General features: G+C 45.7%; 1 protein-coding gene across 1 annotated transcript in view; it reads left to right on the top strand.

The window, feature by feature from the left end:
- The window catches only part of SPG7 (SPG7 matrix AAA peptidase subunit, paraplegin), a 128,201-nt gene that overhangs the window by 18,436 nt on the left and 90,572 nt on the right, over window positions 1-19,193 (top strand). Inside the window, exons 3-5 of the mRNA XM_029608599.1 lie at window positions 228-317; window positions 9,164-9,405; window positions 9,631-9,770. Coding sequence (XP_029464459.1) covers window positions 228-317; window positions 9,164-9,405; window positions 9,631-9,770 — 472 coding nt within the window. The remainder of the gene's footprint in view (window positions 1-227; window positions 318-9,163; window positions 9,406-9,630; window positions 9,771-19,193) is intronic.

Genomic DNA, 19,193 nt, shown 5'->3' with positions numbered 1-19,193 from the left:
CTAACAAAGTTATTGATGCATGAGCTTTAAAGGACTTCCTCACAAGCTCATGCCTCTAAAAATTAGTTAGTCTCTAAGGTGTGACCCATCTTGTGTCATTTTTATCTGAACAAAGTTCCTTGTTAAATTTGAAATGCGGTAACAAAAGCATTCATATTTGATTACAGAAGTATCATTTCTGGGCTTTCCTCAGGTGTTTCATTTCGTTTTCCATTCTTTCCTTGTAGGTGGTACTTGCTATTTTAGTTCATCCAGATCTCAGCAGAAGAATAGTAAAAATGAAGGACCCAAAGGGAAGTCGCCTGAGGAGGAGGAGGGTAATGTTCCTGCTTACTTGTCGAGCCGGTGAATCCCTGCTTACATGCCACATTAGGTTTTGTATCAGCAGAACCCACTAAGCTTTAGATTATTTAACTTTTTACATTTTATCTGGAGGCTTTCAGTTCAGTCAGAAGCAGTCCCTACTGGAGCTCTGGTGCTAAAATCCTTAACTTTCAGCTGCTGGCCATATTTTCATCTATTTTTAACTCTCTCCCATCTTGCAATTCAGCCATCAGAGAGACCATGCCGGTACTATTACTACCACTGCTTCACACTTCTGTAACACTACTCAATGTACGCAGCACTGTACAGAAGCGCATAAGAGACCATCCCTGCTCACTAGAGCTTACAGTCTGATCAAAAGGGCAAAACAGGCTTAGGAGTTTCATTTATTGAGAAAATGGTTAAAAGGCTGTATGTGGTATAACCAGGGGTTAAGATGTGAAAGCAGCCTCCTAAAAGGGGGTTTCTAGTCTGGATTTGAATAAAGGTGAGAGGGAGCAGGATGCTCCAGCTCAGGACGACTATTCCAAGCACACGGTGCAGCCAGGTGGAACACACAGAGATATAGGAGGTGGTGGTGGAGGAGAAGGATACAGGTAGCGAGTTACTTGTCTGATGAGTGGCGTGCACGAGGAGGGGTGATAAGAGAGAAGAGGCAGAGAGGAGCTGCAGAGTGAAGGCTTGTGTGGGTGAGTAAGAGAAGCTTATGTGGAAGCGAACAGAGAACCTGGTAAGTGGTCACCTTGACTTCGCCACTGGGGCTAACCTCTGCATGGTAGGTGAGATTTCCTCCCCACATGAGGCTGTGATTAGAGGGTTTGTAAATAGCGACTTTTCCTTTTCACACAAACCAGTGCTGAGTTCTGATAAGAGGGTGTTGTGGGCAGTTCCTGTTCCTCTGTCACTCTCATGTTGGACTTGCTTTAATAATTAGACCTGTGTATAGCAGTTGAGAGCCTTACCGTCTCTGGCCTCTCACGGACTTTTCTCCCTTTTCTGATCAGCTGTTCTCTGAGGTGTACTGCACAAGGGACACCAAGGGCTATAAGGAGTAATGTACTCTCTTGGCTGGACTCCTCCCAGGATGGGTGGCTTGACTTTGAGAAGTGTCAGCCTCTTGCTTTCTGGGTCAGTGCCAGTTTCCTGAAGTAATTTCACTGTGTTCCCAGTGCTGTCACTGCAGGCTTTGTAAGCTTGGAACCAGAGAGTTCAAATTTCCTGTTGATAGCAGGAACTATCCATCAGAGCCCGGGAGGCGGAGCTTCCATAATAGAATTCAGAGCTTTGCTCTGTGCGGCTGCATGTGCCTTCCCGCGCAGAAAAACAGATTCTCCTCAGTCTGTTTTTTTCTGCGTGCGGGACTGCATGCGGAGCTTCATCTCCTCGGCGATTGAGATGTCAAAGAAATCAGAACCAAGACAGTCAGGCTTCAAATCTTGTAGGTGTAGAAAAATCATGTCCATCACTGATGGATATGATCGTTGCTACCGTTGCCTCGGACCACACCATGAGCAGGCTGCATGTCGCCTAGAGCCCAGCGGCAGTGGGCTCTGAAGATACAAGAACTAAAGATGGCTCCCGGGGGCTCTTAAGTCCCTCCGTTGGAGGCCCATTCGTCTCCGGGCCTGGCAAAAGACAAAACACCGGCCGCGTCGGTGGAACCTCAGGCCTCCAGGACTGGAGGACATCACAGGCTAAAAGAGCCTCAGAAGGCCCAACACGCGCAGGCCTTGAAGCCTCAGGCCCAGCTTAGTAGCTCACCCTCCTTGCGTCGGTCGGCCTTGACCTTTACAACGCACATTGAGCGAAGTCATCCGACTACGTCGAAGCATTCCACACCGACAATGGCACATACAAAAGCAAAATCGGCACAGTCGACTTTGAAATCGAAGCAGCCGAAGCCGGCACAGGAAGCACCAAAGAAAAAACAGAGGTCGACGCACAGGGCACCGGGGTCAAGACACGCGATGCAAGCATCGATGCAGGTACCACAGTCTTCGACGCCCGACACTGTAGCGACAGTTCTGAGGGACCAGAAGTCAAAAAATACGACACACCCCATGTGAGACGTGACCCACTCGATGCAGAGACCGAGTGCATCGGATCACTTGAAGCGAAAGCATTCGGCAACTAGTCACGAGGGAAAGTCAAGTCATATGCTTCCTCCTTCAGAGAGGCCTATGGAACAACACCATACACAATTCTTGAGGAGCGACCCCCATACCTCTCACAAGCCCCCATCTCTCAGGGCAGTCCCTGTCAACATTAGGAGGTGAGACGCCAGGATCTCCCCTGCAATCTGAAGAGGAGTATGTTCAGGTCACCTCACATTCTTTGTCGGCATCGTCCCCACTGCATTATTTTTCTGACTCTTCCAGCTCGAGTCCAGAGAACAGGAACTGGTAAGGAAAAAGAGAGACTCCAGGAGACATGCAAACGAAGCAGTCTGGAGGTCCAGCAACCAGGCCCTCCCTAAAGCCTACGAAGGCTTCCAAACTTCATATGCCACCTCAGACACAGCAGGCATTTTTGCAACTTTCGTCCGCTCTGACTGTTTTTTTCGAGACGCTGCAATCTACCTTCCCTCTGCCTCCCTCACCGACAGGTAGTACACATGACTCTCCGCAACAGTCAGGACATTCGTCCCCAGACCCTTCACCCCCAACTGCGGGAACATCTTCCTCTTCTATGAGAGTCTCTTTTATCCGTGGATCAGCCACATCCACTGGGTAACCATCTGACCCCCCTGAGGATTATCCTGAGCTCTATCCTCCACCGGAGGATTTGTCGTATCCAAAATTCTTGGAGAAGATGGGATCGCTCCTGCATCTGGAAGTACAAAAAGTTCCAGATCCAAGGGCGGAGACTTTGGGTTCACTCAAAATATTCGATTTGCCAGCTGAACCCAGTTCTCTGCTCTCACACGCAGTGTTAGATTCGGTGCTGGAAAAGTCATGGGAGACACCGTTTACCATCCCTCCGGTCTCCAGGAAGACTGATTTGAAGTTCAGAATGAAGCAGTCCCCGTTCTTCTCCCTTCCACAACTCCCTCATTCATCTCTGGTGGTGGAATCTGCCATGCAACAAGTGAAAAAGTCCAGGTTGCATGTGTCAACGCCACAGGTAAAGAACACCATTTACTGGATGATTTTGCAAAGAAGGTGTTTCAGGCGATGATGCTCTCCAAGAATACATAGCAGCACCAATTTTATATTGTACAAAATTTGTATGAATATTTACAAAGCGTGAAAGAGGTGCTTCCTGCATCTGACCACTCTACAGCGGCCATGGTTCAACCGGTCCAAAACATGGAGGAGGGCATCCGACACCTCCTTCGCACGGTGTACGAGGCATTCGAGTCTTCGTCAAGAGCTTCAGCATTGGTCATAGCGGCTAGAAGGATGGCGTGGCTCTGATGGAGAGCTATATTTGAAGATGTGCACGACAAGTTAGCAAACTTGCCATGCAAGGGAGACAACCTCTTTGGGGATAGATTCCAGGAAACGGTGTCCAACTTGAAAGAGCAATCGGTGGCAGTGCAGTCATTAATACAGCCTTCAACATATTCTGCACAACGCTGTTTCTTCCCTCCAAGCCATAAACAACCGTATCAACGTTGGCCATTCTGGCAGTATCCGGCGTATCGAACACCGACCTACAACCCACCTCAGCGTACTCAACATCAACCACTGCAGCAAAGGAGAGGTCACCCTAGGACCCAATGGACCCAGAGCCAACAGCCTCCCTCTTCGGCTAAGACGCCTTCATCTTTTTAATTGTGCGACCACCACCACTGCAGCCAACCCCACCAGGCAGAATATTGTCCCGATTCTTAGAGTGGGAAGCTATAACAACGGATCGTTGGGTTTTGGAAATTGTTCAGGGATACCAACTTCAGTTTTCTGAAAAACCTCGGCTGCCTCATCGACCAACCAGGATAGCCAAAGGCCATCAACCCCAACTAGCAAAAGAGATAAATCCCTTCACCAACAACAGGCAATTCAGCTTGTTCCACACCACACCCGCAACAAGGGGTTCTATTCACCATATTTCTTAATTCCCAAGAAATCAGGTGGCCACAGACCGATTCTGGATCTCCGCGAGTTGAACAAACATCTAGTCAAAGAAAAGTTCAAGATGGTGTCGTTGAAGACCATCCTACCACTTCTTCAACCCAACGACTGGATGTGCTCCATAGATCTGAAGGATGCGTATACCCACATACTTGAGAATTAGAAGCCAAGATGTCAAATTTTGATCCTTTATTGGAAACTTGGAATCTTAAAACCGCCCGACTCAGGCCGAGTTTCGCCCTCTGTCTAAGGGCTGCATCAAGGGCTATGAAACATAAAAACATACACAAATCAAATAAATAATAAATATAAACACATGACTTATAACATATAAAATGGTAACATGGAAAGTGGAAACCTAAGAAATAAAACCAAAAATGAAAAATAAATTATATAAAAACATACCTCTTTTGTATCATATAACATTCATGTAAATGCAGATGGAGTATAAAAAATGCATCAATGGTCTGGAAGATGTAATAAATAAATAAAAATGAAAATTAATATTGTAAATGATAAAATGAAATAAAACAGGTCACAGTGTAAAACTTAAAAATATTGATTCATTATAAACAAAAAACTTTGAATTTACCTCCTTGCAGATGTCGCTTTAAACATGTACCCATTGACATCTTGGCTTCTAATTCTCATTCTGTTGCCTCCACGGCGTTGTTAGACAGCCTTCCTTGTTGCTTTCTCTACCCACATACTTGTCCACCATTCTTCGTGGTGTTACCTGTCCTTTCGGTTTCAGGACAAACGCTATCAATACCAAGGTCCTGCCGTTTGGCCTATCAGCGGCACCCAGAGTCTTTATGCAATGCATGGCAGTGGTGATGGCCCATCTGTGACAACGGGGCATGCGGATATTTCCATATCTCGACGATTGACTTCTTGTAGCCTCCAATCCCGAGACACTAGACAACCAGCTCCGGCAAACCATACAATGCTTAGACTGCTTAGGCATAGTGGTCAACTATGAAAAATCCATTCTGAACTCAACTCAAATTCTCCAATTCATAGGAGCTCATTTGGATACTACAAGGACCAGAGCCTTCTTACCACTGGAGAGGCAACTAGAAATGTGACGCCTCTTACGTTCTCTCCAGCGCACACAGAATCCTTCAGCACGTCAAGTACTCACAGTCCTGGGTCATATGGTGGCGGCCATTCACACCATGCCCAACACCAGATTACACATGTGTCGTCTTCAGTGGGGGTTGAAAAGACAGTGGAAACAACATTCACAATCCCTAACAAAAAGAATCACTCTAATTCTAGACATGGGACGGGATATAGATTGGTGGCTCAAAAGGCCGACTCTAACCAAAGGCGCCTTGTTCAGTCCGCCAAAACACAACACTGTCCTTACCACCGATGCCTCTCACAAGGGCTGGGGGGCACATTTGGATCAGCTACAAACACAAGGGCAATGGTCTGCCCGAGAACAAGTCTTGCGGATCAATCTGCTAGAACTCAGAGCAAGACGGAACGCGCTGCAGACTTTCCTTCCTCAACTGCAAGGTCGTCAGGTCATGGTATATACAGACAATCAAGTAGCAATGTTCTACATCAACAAGCAAGAAGGGTCAGGTTCCTAGTCCCTATGCCAGGAAACACTGCAAATTTTGGAACACGCGCATCGTCACTGCATTCACCTTCAGGCGACTTATCTGCCGGGAGTCATGAACATTCAGGCGGACAGGTTAAGTCACATTTTCTACCCTCACGAATGGTCACTAAATCAACAAGTGACGCTAAGTTTATTTGCCAAGTGGGGAGTGCCAACAATGGATCTCGTTGCCATAGAATAAAATGTGAAAGGCCCTCGTTTTCTGCTCTGCCTGGAGCAGTCATCACTGGACCACACAAGACACTTTCCTGATTCCTTGGACGGAGACCCTGATGTATGCTTTTCCTCCAATACCCCTCATCACGAGGACTATACAAAAATGCATACGCGATGCGGCTCAACCGATACTGATAGCGCCGGCTTGGCCCCGGCAGCCATGGTACACCTACCTTCTACATCTCTCTGTTGAGGACCCAATCACACTGCCGAATCAAGCAGACCTCTTATTGCAGGAGGGGGGAACTCTTCTTAACTCAATGCACTCCTCCCTCCGCTTATCAGCATGGAGATTGAGCGGGTCCTCCTAACGGAACAGGGCATCTCGGTAACAGCACAAAACATAATTGTAGAATCCAGAAAAACATTTACGAGGCGTAATTACAGTTTTAAGTGGAAAAGATACTCTGCCTGGTGCACATCCAAAGTCCTATATCCCTTGGATTGTGCACCGGAATTCTTGCTAGACTACCTACATACGTTATATACAGCTGGTCTTGCGATGTCGTCAATCAGAGTCCACCTCAGCGCTATAGCAGCATATCATCGGCCACATAGAGGTCATTCCATATCAGTCCACCCAATGGTATCTCGTTTTCTCAAGGGCCTTACCCACCTTCGACCTCCGATTTCCAAACCTTCAGTACCGTGGAATCTCAACCTGGTATTGGAACAACTTATGCTACTGCCCACATTAAGTTATGAACAACTGCCCACATTAAGTACCTGACATGGAAAGTGGTCTTCCTAATAGCAGTAACGTCAGCACGCAGAGTCAGTGAACTACAAGCTTTAGTTCATTATAGTCCTTATCTGCAGTTTACTATCACAAAGCTGTGCTTTGGACTCACCCATCCTTCCTTCCGAAGGTAGTGTCCCAGTTCCACTTAAATCAATCCATAGAACTGCCAACATTTTTTCCCAAACCTCATCAAAATGACAGGGAAAAATTGTTGCACACCTTAGACTGTAAAAGAGCGTTGGCTTTCCACAAGTCAAGGACACATTCGGAATCAAGAGCATTCCAATTGTTTGTATCCTTCAATCTGAACGCACCAGGTCTTCCTGTAGCTAAACGAACCATCTCTAGCTGGATTGCACAATGCATTCAATTCTGCTACCAGAAACAGAAGTTAACCTTATTGTCTCATCCGAACACACATCAAGTGTGAGCAGTTGCGGCATCAGTAGCACATCTACGACATGTACAACCCGTAGACATCTGTAAAGCGGCAACATGGTCATCTTTGCACACCTTTACATCCCATTACTGCTTAGAGCAGCAGACAGTGGAGGACGCTGGACTCTGACGAACCATTCTACAGTCGGTAGCGACATAGTTTGCTAATCGACTATCTACCGCGATTGGATCACACGTACCAGACAAAGACTCAAGCCATACAGCGTGATTGGGAGCTTAGGACTCCCATGGCTAATTCAGCCTTGCTATCAATGGGAAAAAGCAAGTTTGCTTACCGTAAACGGTGTTTCCGTAGATAGCAGGATGAATCTGAATTCTACTATGGAAGCCCCGCCTCCCGGGCTCTGATGGACAGTTCCCATGACAGCATGGCTAATTCATCCTGCTATCTACGGAAACACCGTTTACGGTAAGCAAACTTGCTTTTTAGGGTGAATGGCAAATTGTTTCTCAGTAGTCACATGCACGTGTTCTTCCAGTCTGCCTCCCTTATCTGAGAGTTACTGTACGGGAGGTGGTTCTGAGCTTTCTGCAGTGGGGACACTGAAGATGAATTGGAGGAACACTGGAATAGATTAAGAACTACAAGCTGACTTTCAGATGCTATTATGTCTTTTTATTCTTGTCCCGAATGTCAGATTATGATACAAGAAGACAAGTTTCTGATATTTATTTTCTGTTACAAGTTTATTTTCTAATACAAGTTTTTCTGATACAGAAAATGTATTTTCTGATTCAAGTTTCTGATATTTATTCTGTTATTTATATATTATGTTACTCTGTGTGCTCTCTTTCGGCCTCCTCTTTTCTCCTGTCTTACCCCCCTGCCCCTGTTTTATGTATTTTCCACCTTTGGTTCGATTTGTGAACCGGTATGATGTACCCACTAATGCAGGTATAAAAAAGTTTTAAATAAATAAATAAGAAGACAAGGTCTGGTGAGGCCTTGGAATTCTCCCAGGTACCATCCTCTCTTCCACCCATTCTGATTTAATCTGTACCGGATGTGAGTGTGCCAGCCAAGACTCTATTCTTATGATTTCTGTGGCACTTGTATCATTTCTTGCCCCAGAGTATTTAAAAATATACTGCACATTGCAGCCTCCTCCTCCCTTGCTGGAGCTCGGAGATTCATTCTGGGCTTTGAGGATACCTGGCAGTCCCTATCAGATAAAGTTGTGTGATGTGTGCTGCTTGTTATTGGGGGTTGTTTTTTTTGGTTTTTTTTTCAGAATGTCATAGCTGGAAGTTTAGGGGTTTTTCTAGCTATGCTTGCCAGAAGCAAATGTCTGTTTGACCATTTTCTAATTTTGGCTGCTGCTGACCCGTCTCTGCAAAACGGGATATCCCGTTTATTAAAACAAGATGAGAGGGGACAAAGCTGAGATGCATCAGTTTTTGGAGACAGTGGCTGTTTTGTTTTACTTAACCTGCTAATTGCTGGTCTGAATGTGTCAGAATTCCCGTACAAATTGAAGCAGTACTTCTCTTGCCCCATTCGCTCTGCACACACATGCTGGAGATTTGCTCCTTGGAAGCCTGTACTGATTACATGAATTTTCAGACCTTTATCCTTTCTACATTACTGAGTCTGTTTGGTCCCTCCCTCGTTCTACCCAAAATTACAACATGTGCTGCTTCCTTCACTTGTAGTGTGATTGAAATGTACAAAACAGCATAGATACTGCATAGCGCTGCTTTGTCTTCTCCTGGCAGAGGAGAAGAAGCGTAAGGAACAGGAAGACCAGATGTACCGGGAACGCCTGCGCACTCTCTTCATCATTGCCGTGGTGATGAGTCTGCTCAACTCCCTCAACAGTAGCGGTGGCAACATCTCCTGGACTGACTTTGTGAACGAAATGCTGGCCAAGGGCGAGGTGCAGCGGGTGCAGGTGGTCCCAGAGAGTGATATCGTGGAAATCTACCTGCACCCTGGAGCTGTGGTGTTTGGGCGACCGGTGAGTGGCTTTCTTTTCAGATGCAGTTGGTGTGTGCTTTTCTTCCCTGCGACCTTCTTGGTCACCCTGCGATGTGCAGAGCGGTGTGGGAGTGCGGGGACTGATATTTTATTAGTTCTTTTGATGTTAATTGAATAGCATTTAGGATGACTTGGTGTCTTTAAGTGCTGGAATACCGGGCCTGGGACATTGTTGTAGTCTTCACAGTGCATTTCCTGCTCACAGAGACTGGCTCTGATGTACAGAATGCAAGTAGCCAACATTGACAAGTTTGAAGAGAAGCTGCGAGCAGCAGAGGATGAGCTGAAGATTGAAGGAAAGGACCGGATCCCTGTCTCCTATAAACGCACCGGCTTTTTTGGAAAGTAAGGCTTGCTGTACTCTCCTAACTAACGCCCATCCTGTGCTTCTGCTGCAGCTCAGGGGGAATTGTAAGAGTTAGATTGCAGCTCTTGCTGGATGGGGCAAGCAATGGTGGATAGGCAATTTTAATTTACAGTGTGATTACCTGGTGATGGAGGTGGAGAGGGAAGCGCAGGGCTCCAGGATTTTAAAGCTCCATTAAATGTGAAACATGAATAGTATAAAATCCTGCATAATTAAGTTGACTTAGAAAATAGCCACTGCTATTACTAGCGACAGTAACATGGAACAGACTTAGTTTTTGGGTACTTGCCAGGTTCTTATGGCCTGGATTGGCCACTGTTGGAAACAGGATGCTGGGCTTGATGGACCCTTTGTCTGACCCAGTATGGCCTATCACGGAAAACTTTTCTGTCAAACAGGCCCATACAGTAAACTCCGCAGAAGAGCCAGCGCACAATTCAGTATTTAAATTAGGGCCCGCGCGTCCCTAGCGTCTCCTTATTGGCGGAAGCGGTGGCTGTCAGCGGGTCTGTCAGCCGACGCTTAATTTTACCGGCGTTGGTTGTCAAACCCGCTGATGGCCACAGGTTCGGAACACGGACGCTGGCAAAATTGAGCGTCTGTTTTCCAAGCTGTGGGCAGATTTACTTTGGTTTTTTTTTTTTTAAGAAGATTTTTTTTTTAATTTTAATTTTTTGGGGCCTCTCTTAGAACGTTGAAAGACGTGCTCCTGCACACCTGCGCGGTACCTTCCCCTGCGACTGCCTGCAATGCCTCAGTTTTTGCTTTCCCGTGCAGCAAATGGTCGTGGGTTCTTCTCTCTTTCACCTCTCGGTTTACTCCTTCTTTCCTTTCTTTTCTTTCTCTTTGCTTACGTGAACCCACAAAAGCACTTTTCAGTGTTACCATGGCCCCTAAAGCCCCGGGGTTTAAATTTTGCTGGTGGGACAAAATTATGTCCATTACTACACTACTCACCCTATCTCCAGTTCTACCACGACAAGGTTACTTTTCGGATGCACCTGTCCTTCCTCCCGAAAGTGGTCTTGGCATTCCATCTGAATCAGACTATAATGTTACCGACCTTCTTTCCACGACTGCATGCTTCCAGCCAGGAAGCTCTGCTTCACACATTGGATTGCAAGAGAGCATTGGCCTACTACAAGAAATGGACCAGTATGCCCAACAGGCATTCTCAACTGTTTCTTTCCTTCAACCCAAATGCTTCAGGATTGCTAGTAACCAAATGCACGCTACCGAGCTGGTTAACCCAATGCATCAATTTCTGTTACTCTTCCTGATCAGAGCCACTACCTTCGAGGGTAAAGGCACATCAACTGCGTGCTGTAGCTACTTCAGTCGCACACTTACATACGGACCAATTCAAGATGTTTGCAAGGCAGCTACATGGTCTTCCTTGCATACTTTCACGTTTCATTACTGCCTCCATCAACATTCCACTGCCAGTATGTCCATGGGGCAGGAAATTCTGCGTTATGCTACCAACTCTTAAGACTGTCCGCCAATTCCAGGGATATGCTGCTCAGGTGATCCCACTCAGTTGCGAGCATCCATGAACTACCTGCTCGAAAAGAAAGCTGTGCTTTGCTCCCTGGCTAGGGACTCCTAGACAGCATGGCTAATTCAGCCTACTTTTCTGCATGAAAAAAGAAAGTTTGCTTACCATAAATGGTGTTTTCCGTAGATAGCAGGATGAATTAGCCAAGCGTTCCCACCCTCCTCCCTGGACAGTCCTACTATCTGCCTACTCTCACTTTCTGGCAGTTACCGTTGCTCTATGCTTTCTAACAAACTGAGGCGATACGGGCAGTCGCACAAGCGTGCAGGAGCATGTCTTTCAGCATTCTAAGAGAAGTTCCCACATCAGGCTGCCAGGGGGCGCTCCCCTAGACAGCATGGCTAATTCATCCTGCTATCTACAGAAAACATTTACAATAAGCAAACTTGCTTTTCCTCTCTACCTTGCCAAGTTGTTGATTCTTTATGCACTTTCACGATCCCACTGTTCTTCTCAAATGGGCTTATTAGCTCTTCCACCATTTTCGGTAATACATCTGAAAACCATTGGAGAGTTGTCATTTAGCCATCAGGCTCTACTCCTTTGGAATGCCTTACCTTTGGAAATTTGTTCCAAGGGGAATTACTTGAAATTTAAAAGGCAGTGAAGACTTGGTTTTTCCAGCAGGCATCAACAGTTTCTTATGATGTAGTTCCCTGGTTGATTTATGTGTCATTTTGTTTATTTGTTATTATTAAGAAATTCAAACTTTTATGAATAATTTGTTTTTTTGTGAGTTGTTATTAAGGATGCTTTAATTACTACTTCTGTTTGCTGAATTAGTTTTATATAATATTTTATGATTTTATAAATTGTTATCTGTATGTTTTATCTTGTGCATCCACTTGGTTAACTTGCTTTACAAGCAGTATAGTACATAAAAACATAAGATATGCCATACTGGGTCAGACCAAGGGTCCATCAAGCCCAGCATCCAGTTTCCAAAAGTGGCCAATCCAAGTCGCAAGTACCCAAACATTAAATAGATCCCAAGCTACTATTCCTTATTGATTAATAGCATTTTATGGACTTCTCCTCTAGGAACTTATCTAAACCTTTTTTAAACCCAGTTACACTGCCATAACCACATCCTCCGGCAATGAATTCCAGAGCTTAATTAGGCTTTGAGTGAAAAAGAATTTTCTCTGATTTGTTTTAAATGAGCTACTTGCTAACTTCATGGAGTACCCCCTAATCTTTAAATAACTGATTTATATTAACCTGTTCAAGTCCTTTCATGATTTTGTAGACCTCTATCATATCCTCCCTCAACCATCTCTTCTCCAAGCTGAATAGCCATAACCTCTTTAGAAATGAATAAACATAGAAGCAGCAGGGTAATGCCTAACATTGGGCATGCCAATAAAATGAAATAACTGCACTGCAATATATGGTACCCGCTTGGAACTAAGCAGGTCCAGGATACTGCAGGTCTCCTTATTTCAATTCCAAAACTGAAAGAGAATGCTGGTAATGTTTGACTCATGTTTCCACTAGCCTGGCCTCTCTAACAGAAGGAACTAGCAATAGTGTTTCATTAGATGGTCTCAGGTGGCTCAAAGCAATTTAAAAAGTAAGATCAGCAACTTAAACCTCACCCGATAAATAAAAGACAGCCAGTGGGGATGGCAGTCTCTCCCTCGAGCCTCATTTCCCGTATCAAGCCCCCAACACAAGGTGTCAACTACAGCCACCAAAATGGTCCAGGTTCCAGAGCTGGAAAGTATTCAAAAATTGTTGCAACTGCTCAGCTATTACAGTTTTAAAAGCATGTATTCAATTCCATCCCCTGCCCCCACGAATGCCTCTTCTGACTGTAAGTAAAGTTATGAGGGTGGTGGCAGTTCTGTGAGTAAAACACTGATCTACCTGTGGAAATGGCTAATTTCTTACAGGACAAGCAGGATGGTAGTCCTCACATATGGGTGACATCATCAGGATGGAGCCCTATCACGGAACACTTTTGTCAGAGTTTCTAGAACTTTGACTTGGCACCCTGAGCATGCCCAGCATGCCACCAACTCTGCATCCAGCAGGGGTCCCCTTTCAGTCTCTTTTTTTTTTTCCACGCAGCAGTAGCCACGTGGATTGAGGAGCTCTTTCACAGATTCCTGACAGGATTTTTCCTCAGGGAATTTTTCAAAAATATTTCAAAACTTTTCACCCCATCCGGGCTCCCCTATAGACAGTCGATAACCGCGACTGTAAGGTAAGCTTTACCTCATTTTTCGGTCGGTTACCGACTGTTCTCTTTCTAAGGCTGATGGTCACTGACCGCACCGCGGCTTACATTTTTTTCGACTACGATGGCGACGGGTTTCCGCAGGTGCCCAGACTGTCCTCGGACAATGACTATCACAGACCGCCATCAGGTCTGTGTACTCTGTTTGGGCCCTACACACGACGTGGATATGTGTACCAGTTGTGCCCTGATGACCCTAAGGGCCGTTGGGCCTGTTTAGAAAAAAATGGCCCTTCTCTTTCATACCAAACAGCCGGTGCCATCGAAAGCCTCCACGTCGTCAACACAGTCACCTTCCACGTCTTGGTACCGATTGGACACCGATGAATCTCGATCGACATCGAAGACTTCTCCCTCTCCGTCCTTGGCACCAGACACTGGCAAGACTGAGCATCGAGACAAGCACCGACATTAACATTAGCAGCAAGATAAATTAGTAAATTGTTAACATTAAAGGAAATACCAATCAAAAAATTTACCAAAATGAGGACTATCCAATGTAACTGCTGTGGAGCCTTTATTCTCAGGGAAAGCATCTGGAAACTTAGAGCTTGCCCAATTTGTGCACAACTCTCTTCCTTGAAAAAGGAGCTGACTGAGGTTAAAGCTCAGTTAGCTTCAATTACAAGAATTACACCCACATTGCATTACTCAGAAAATAATTCCCCAATACCACAGAAAAACCAGGAGTCAAGAAAAAGAGATTCATTAGACTCAGGTAGGATAACACATGTGACCCACAGTCACCCATTCTTGACAGAAGGGCAGCCAACAAGTATACCCCCCCACTCAAACAGGTCATTAAGGAATTCATTAAAAACCAGGATTACAGTGAGCTCTGGTAGAATTAGACCTGTGATGAGACACACACTGTACCAAATGCAAAAAGAACAAAAAGCCTTCTCTATATTAAAAACTGAAGAAGTTCTTGAGAAAAACATTGAAGTGTTACCAGAAAAGAGAAAAAAAACCCCAATGCATGCAGAATTTCAAGATCCATAACCAAAAGAAAAAGCTAATTGAGATGGATAACTCTGTCATCAGTGGCACAACTGCAAAAGGAAAGAGTGAAGTGAATAACAAATCTCAACTAAAGTCTCATAAGGAGTCCAGGAAAAGCAATAACCTTAAAGAGAGAACCTGGAAAGCTATGACCACAAATGCTCATAGTTTGGGAAATAAAATCCCAGATCTGCAGGCCCTAATGACGGAGGCAAAATTGGACATTGTTGCTATCACAGAGACATGGTTCACAGAATCTCATGATTGGGATACAGCAATACCAGGCTATAACTTGTTAAGGAAGGACAGAGTGGATAGAAAAGGGGGAGGTGTGGCTCTTTATGTCAGAAACAATATCCAAGCATCCGAGCTGCAAGGAAATTGGGGCAAGGAAGAAGCACTATGGGTCGACCTAAAAAAAGATGACGGAGCATCCATTTATATTGGAGTGGTTTACAGGCCTCCAAACCAAAAGGAAGAGCTGGACAGAGATCTGGTTGAAGACATCCATAAGATAGGTAAGAAGGGAGAAGTGGTGATCGTTGGTGACTTTAATATGCCAGATGTAGACTGGAAAATCCCATCTGCAGAATCTAAAAATAGTAGAGCGATAGTGGATGCCATGCAAGTAACTTTGTTCAAACAAATGGTAATGGAACCCACGAGAGAGAGAACTATACTCAACTTAGTGCTCACTAATGGAGATAATGTCTCTGATGTCCAGGTGGGCACTCACCTCAGCACCAGTGATCATCAAACGGTATGGTTTAATATCACTAAAAGAATATGGAAAAGAACCACAAAGACCCGAGTTTTACAGTTCAAAAACATGGACTTTGAGGAAATGAGGAAGAATAAAAGGATGGGAGAACGAGAGAGATGTGGATCAGCAGTGGACCAATCTAAAAGGAGCAATCACCAAGGCAACTACTCTGTATGTTAGGTTTCAATTTTCTTTTGCTTTTCTTTACATTCCTATCTGGTTCTCAAAGGAGGTGGCTGACAAAATTAAAGCTAAAAGAACAGCATTCAAGAAATATAAAAGATCCCAAAGGGAGGAGCACAAAGAAGAATATTTGATTCAACTGAGGGAGACAAAGAAATTAATCAAGTCGGCAAAAGTCAAGCGGAAGAGGGGATTGCCAAGGAGATAAAAAATGGTGACAAAACATTTTTCAGATACATCAGCGAAAAGAGAAAAGTCCAAAGTGGTATAGTGAAATTGAAAGGTGGAAATGATCAATGTGTGGAGAGAGACAAAGAAATGGCAGAAATATTAAACGAATACTTCAGCTCTGTGTTCACTAAAGAAGACCCTGGAGAAGGACCATCTCTACACAACAAGAAACTAGAGGGAAGTGGAATAGATGAAAATCCTTTTACAGTAGAAAATGTATGGGAAGAGCTAAAGAATCTGAAAGTGGACAAAGCTATGGGGCCTGATGGGATTCATCCAAGGATACTGAGGGAGCTCAGAGATGTGCTGGCGGGTCCGCTGTGTGACCTGTTCAATAGATCCCTAGAAACGGGAGTGGTGCCGAGTGATTGGAGAAGAGCAGTGGTGGTCCTGCTTCACAAGAGTGAGAACAGAGAGGAGGCTGGTAACTACAGACCTGTTAGCCTCACTTCGGTGGTGGGAAAAGTAATGGAGTCACTGTTGAAAGAGAGAATAGTGAACTATCTACAGTCCGAAGAATTGATGGACCAGAGGCAGCATGGATTCACCAGGGGAAGATCCTGTCAAAAAAGTCAATCTGATTGACTTTTTTGACTGGGTAACCAAGGAATTGGATCAAGGAAGAGCGCTCAATGTCATCTACTTGGATTTCAGCAAAGCTTTTGATACGGTTCCGCACAGGAGACTGGTGAATAAAACGAGAAGCTTAGGAGTGAGTGCCGAGGGTGGTGACCTGGATTGCAAACTGGTTGATGGACAGAAGACAATGTGTGATGGTAAATGGAACTTTCTCTGAAGAGAGAGCGGTTTTAAGTGGTGTACCACAAGGGTCTGTGTTGGGACCGGTCCTGTTCAATATCTTTGTGAGCGACATTGCGGATGGGATAGAAGGTAAGGTTTGTCTTTTTGCGGATGACACTAAGATCTGCAACAGAGTGGACACGCTGGAAGGAGTGGAGAGAATGAGACGGGATTTAAGGAAACTGGAAGAGTGGTCGAAGATATGGCAGCTGAGATTCAATGCCAAGAAGTACAAAGTCATGTATATGGGGAGTGGAAATCCGAATGAACTGTATTCGATGGGGGTGGGGGGGAGGGAAGGCTGATGTGCACGGAGCAGGAGAGAGACCTTTGGATGATAGTGTCTAATGATATGAAGTCTGCGAAACAATGCGACAAGGCAATAGCAAAAGCCAGAAGAATGCTGGGCTGCATAGAGAGAGGAATATCGAGTAAGAAAAGGGAAGTAATTATCCCCTTGTACAGGTCCTTGGTGAGGCCTCACCTGGAGTACTGTGTTCAGTTCTGGAGACCGTATCTACAAAGAGACAAAGACAAGATGGAAGCAGTACAGAGAAGGGCGACCAGGAAGGTGGAGAGTCTTCATCGGATGACATACGAGGAGAGATTGAAGAATCTAAATATGTACTCCCTGGAGGAAAGGAGGAGCAGGGGTGATATGATTCAGACTTTCAGATACTTGAAAAACTTTAATGATCCAAAGACAACAACAAACCTTTTCCGTCAGAAAAAAATCAGCAGAACCAGAGGTCACGAGCTGAGGCTCCAGGGAGGAAGACTAAGAACCAATGTCAGGAAGTATTTCTTCATGGAAAGGGTGGTGGATGCCTGGAATGCCCTTCCAGAGGAAGTGGTGAAGTCTAAAACTGTGAAGGACTTCAAAGGGGCGTGGGATAAACACTGTGGATCCATCAAGTCTAGAGGGCGTGAATAAAGAGGAGGCAGCAAAACACTGCACGGAGCGGCAGTAGCCACAGAGGCATTCACGGAACGGGATGCCAGTGGTTGGTGTTCCACCTTCACGGAGCGGAAGGATGGAGGGCTGCCATCTCCAAAAACAAAACAAAAAAAAAACAGGGGTGGGTAAGAGTATGGGGCAGGGGTGTGGCCTGCTTGTTGCAGCTGTTGCTACCCCTAATTGAGCTGGATGTTCACTTGGATGCAGATCCGGCGCTGCTCTCTACATTGGTGGTGGGCTGGAGGGTACTGGAAGCCAATAGTAACAGGTGGGAGAGAGAAAAAGGAAAAAAAAAAAAAAAAAGGATAAAGTGCGTAGCTTGCTGGGCAGACTGGATGGGCCGTTTGGTCTTCTTCTGCCGTCATTTCTGTTTCTATGTCATTGGAAGGCTGCGCCCTCCGAACCAGGCACACTGGTGGCCTCGGCTTCGGCGTCGACTGAGCCACTGAGGAAGAAGGCCCGTGCAGAGGAGCCTCCAACCTCCTCCATGCCAGGGACACTGAGGCGTTCCCCACCTTCAGTGGTGCTGGGAGCCGAGACTCCACGTATATTTGTGGACCCTCCGGCGATGCCAGTCGAGCCTTCAACTCTGGAACTGGTCTTCCAAACACCAGCTTTCCGTGAGGAATTGAACTGGATGGTTCAAGAGGCGGTGGTGCGAGACCTCCAAGGAACTCCAGCTCCATCGGCACCGGCACTGACTTCAAGCACAGCTCCGGATCTGATGCCTCCGATGCTTGCTCCATTGCTCGACAGTCTGGATGTCCTCATTGGTGCCCTTCCATCGGCACCAGTGAAAACACAGATTCCTCACCATCCATTGACACCGATTCCTCTATTGTCGGAGGAGGAAGAACCTTCGATGCCAGACCCGATTCCAGGACCTTCGGGAGTTTTTCCACCGAGGTCACCAAGCCCTTTGGTGCCCCTACTACCTGTGCTGCCGCATCGACCTTTATTGGTGCTGCTGTCGATGCCACCGGTGCCTTCTCCGATACCATCGGTGCCTCGACCTGCTTCGGCCGGAGTAGGTCCTCTTTTTCCATCTGGAGGCCCGTCAGATGCTGGTGATCAACCCTACCAGTCCTGGACCGACGATTCTTCAGACTCTCAAGATTCTGGTGATATACCATCTGAACCTTCTCCTCTAGAGGAGAGGAGAAAGTCCCCTCTGGAAGACCTCTCCTTTATCAGTTTTATAAAGGAAATGTCTGAGACTATTCCCTTTAAACTCCAAACTGAAGAGGACTCCAGACATAAGATGCTAGAAGTCCTTCAGTTTGTCGATGCACCCAAGGAGGTTATGTCCATCCTGGTTCATGATGTCCTCCTTGACCTTCTCCATTGCACCTGGGAGCATCCAGGTATGGTCCCACCTGTAAACCGAAAGACTGATGCAACTTATTTAGTGCAGTCAGTGCCTGGCTTCCAGAAGACTCAGCTATCTCACCATTCAGTAATGGTCGAATCTGCCCAGAAAAAGGCAAGACTGCCCGATCTCAATCCTCCACACCTCCTGGAAAGGATCAGAAGTTCCTCGATGCCTTCTGCCGTAGGATCTTTCATGGATCCATGCTCATCTCTCGTATTGCGGCCTACCAACTATATATGATGCAATAATCAAGGAACATCTTTAAACAGCTGCAGGATTTCTCTGAATCCC

This window comes from Rhinatrema bivittatum, chromosome 7 (genome assembly GCF_901001135.1).
Source record: "Rhinatrema bivittatum chromosome 7, aRhiBiv1.1, whole genome shotgun sequence".
In the NCBI taxonomy this organism is placed as follows: Eukaryota; Metazoa; Chordata; class Amphibia; order Gymnophiona; family Rhinatrematidae; genus Rhinatrema; species Rhinatrema bivittatum.
Note: the sequence above shows the minus strand (reverse complement) of the source record. Positions and strands in the feature narration are given on the sequence as shown.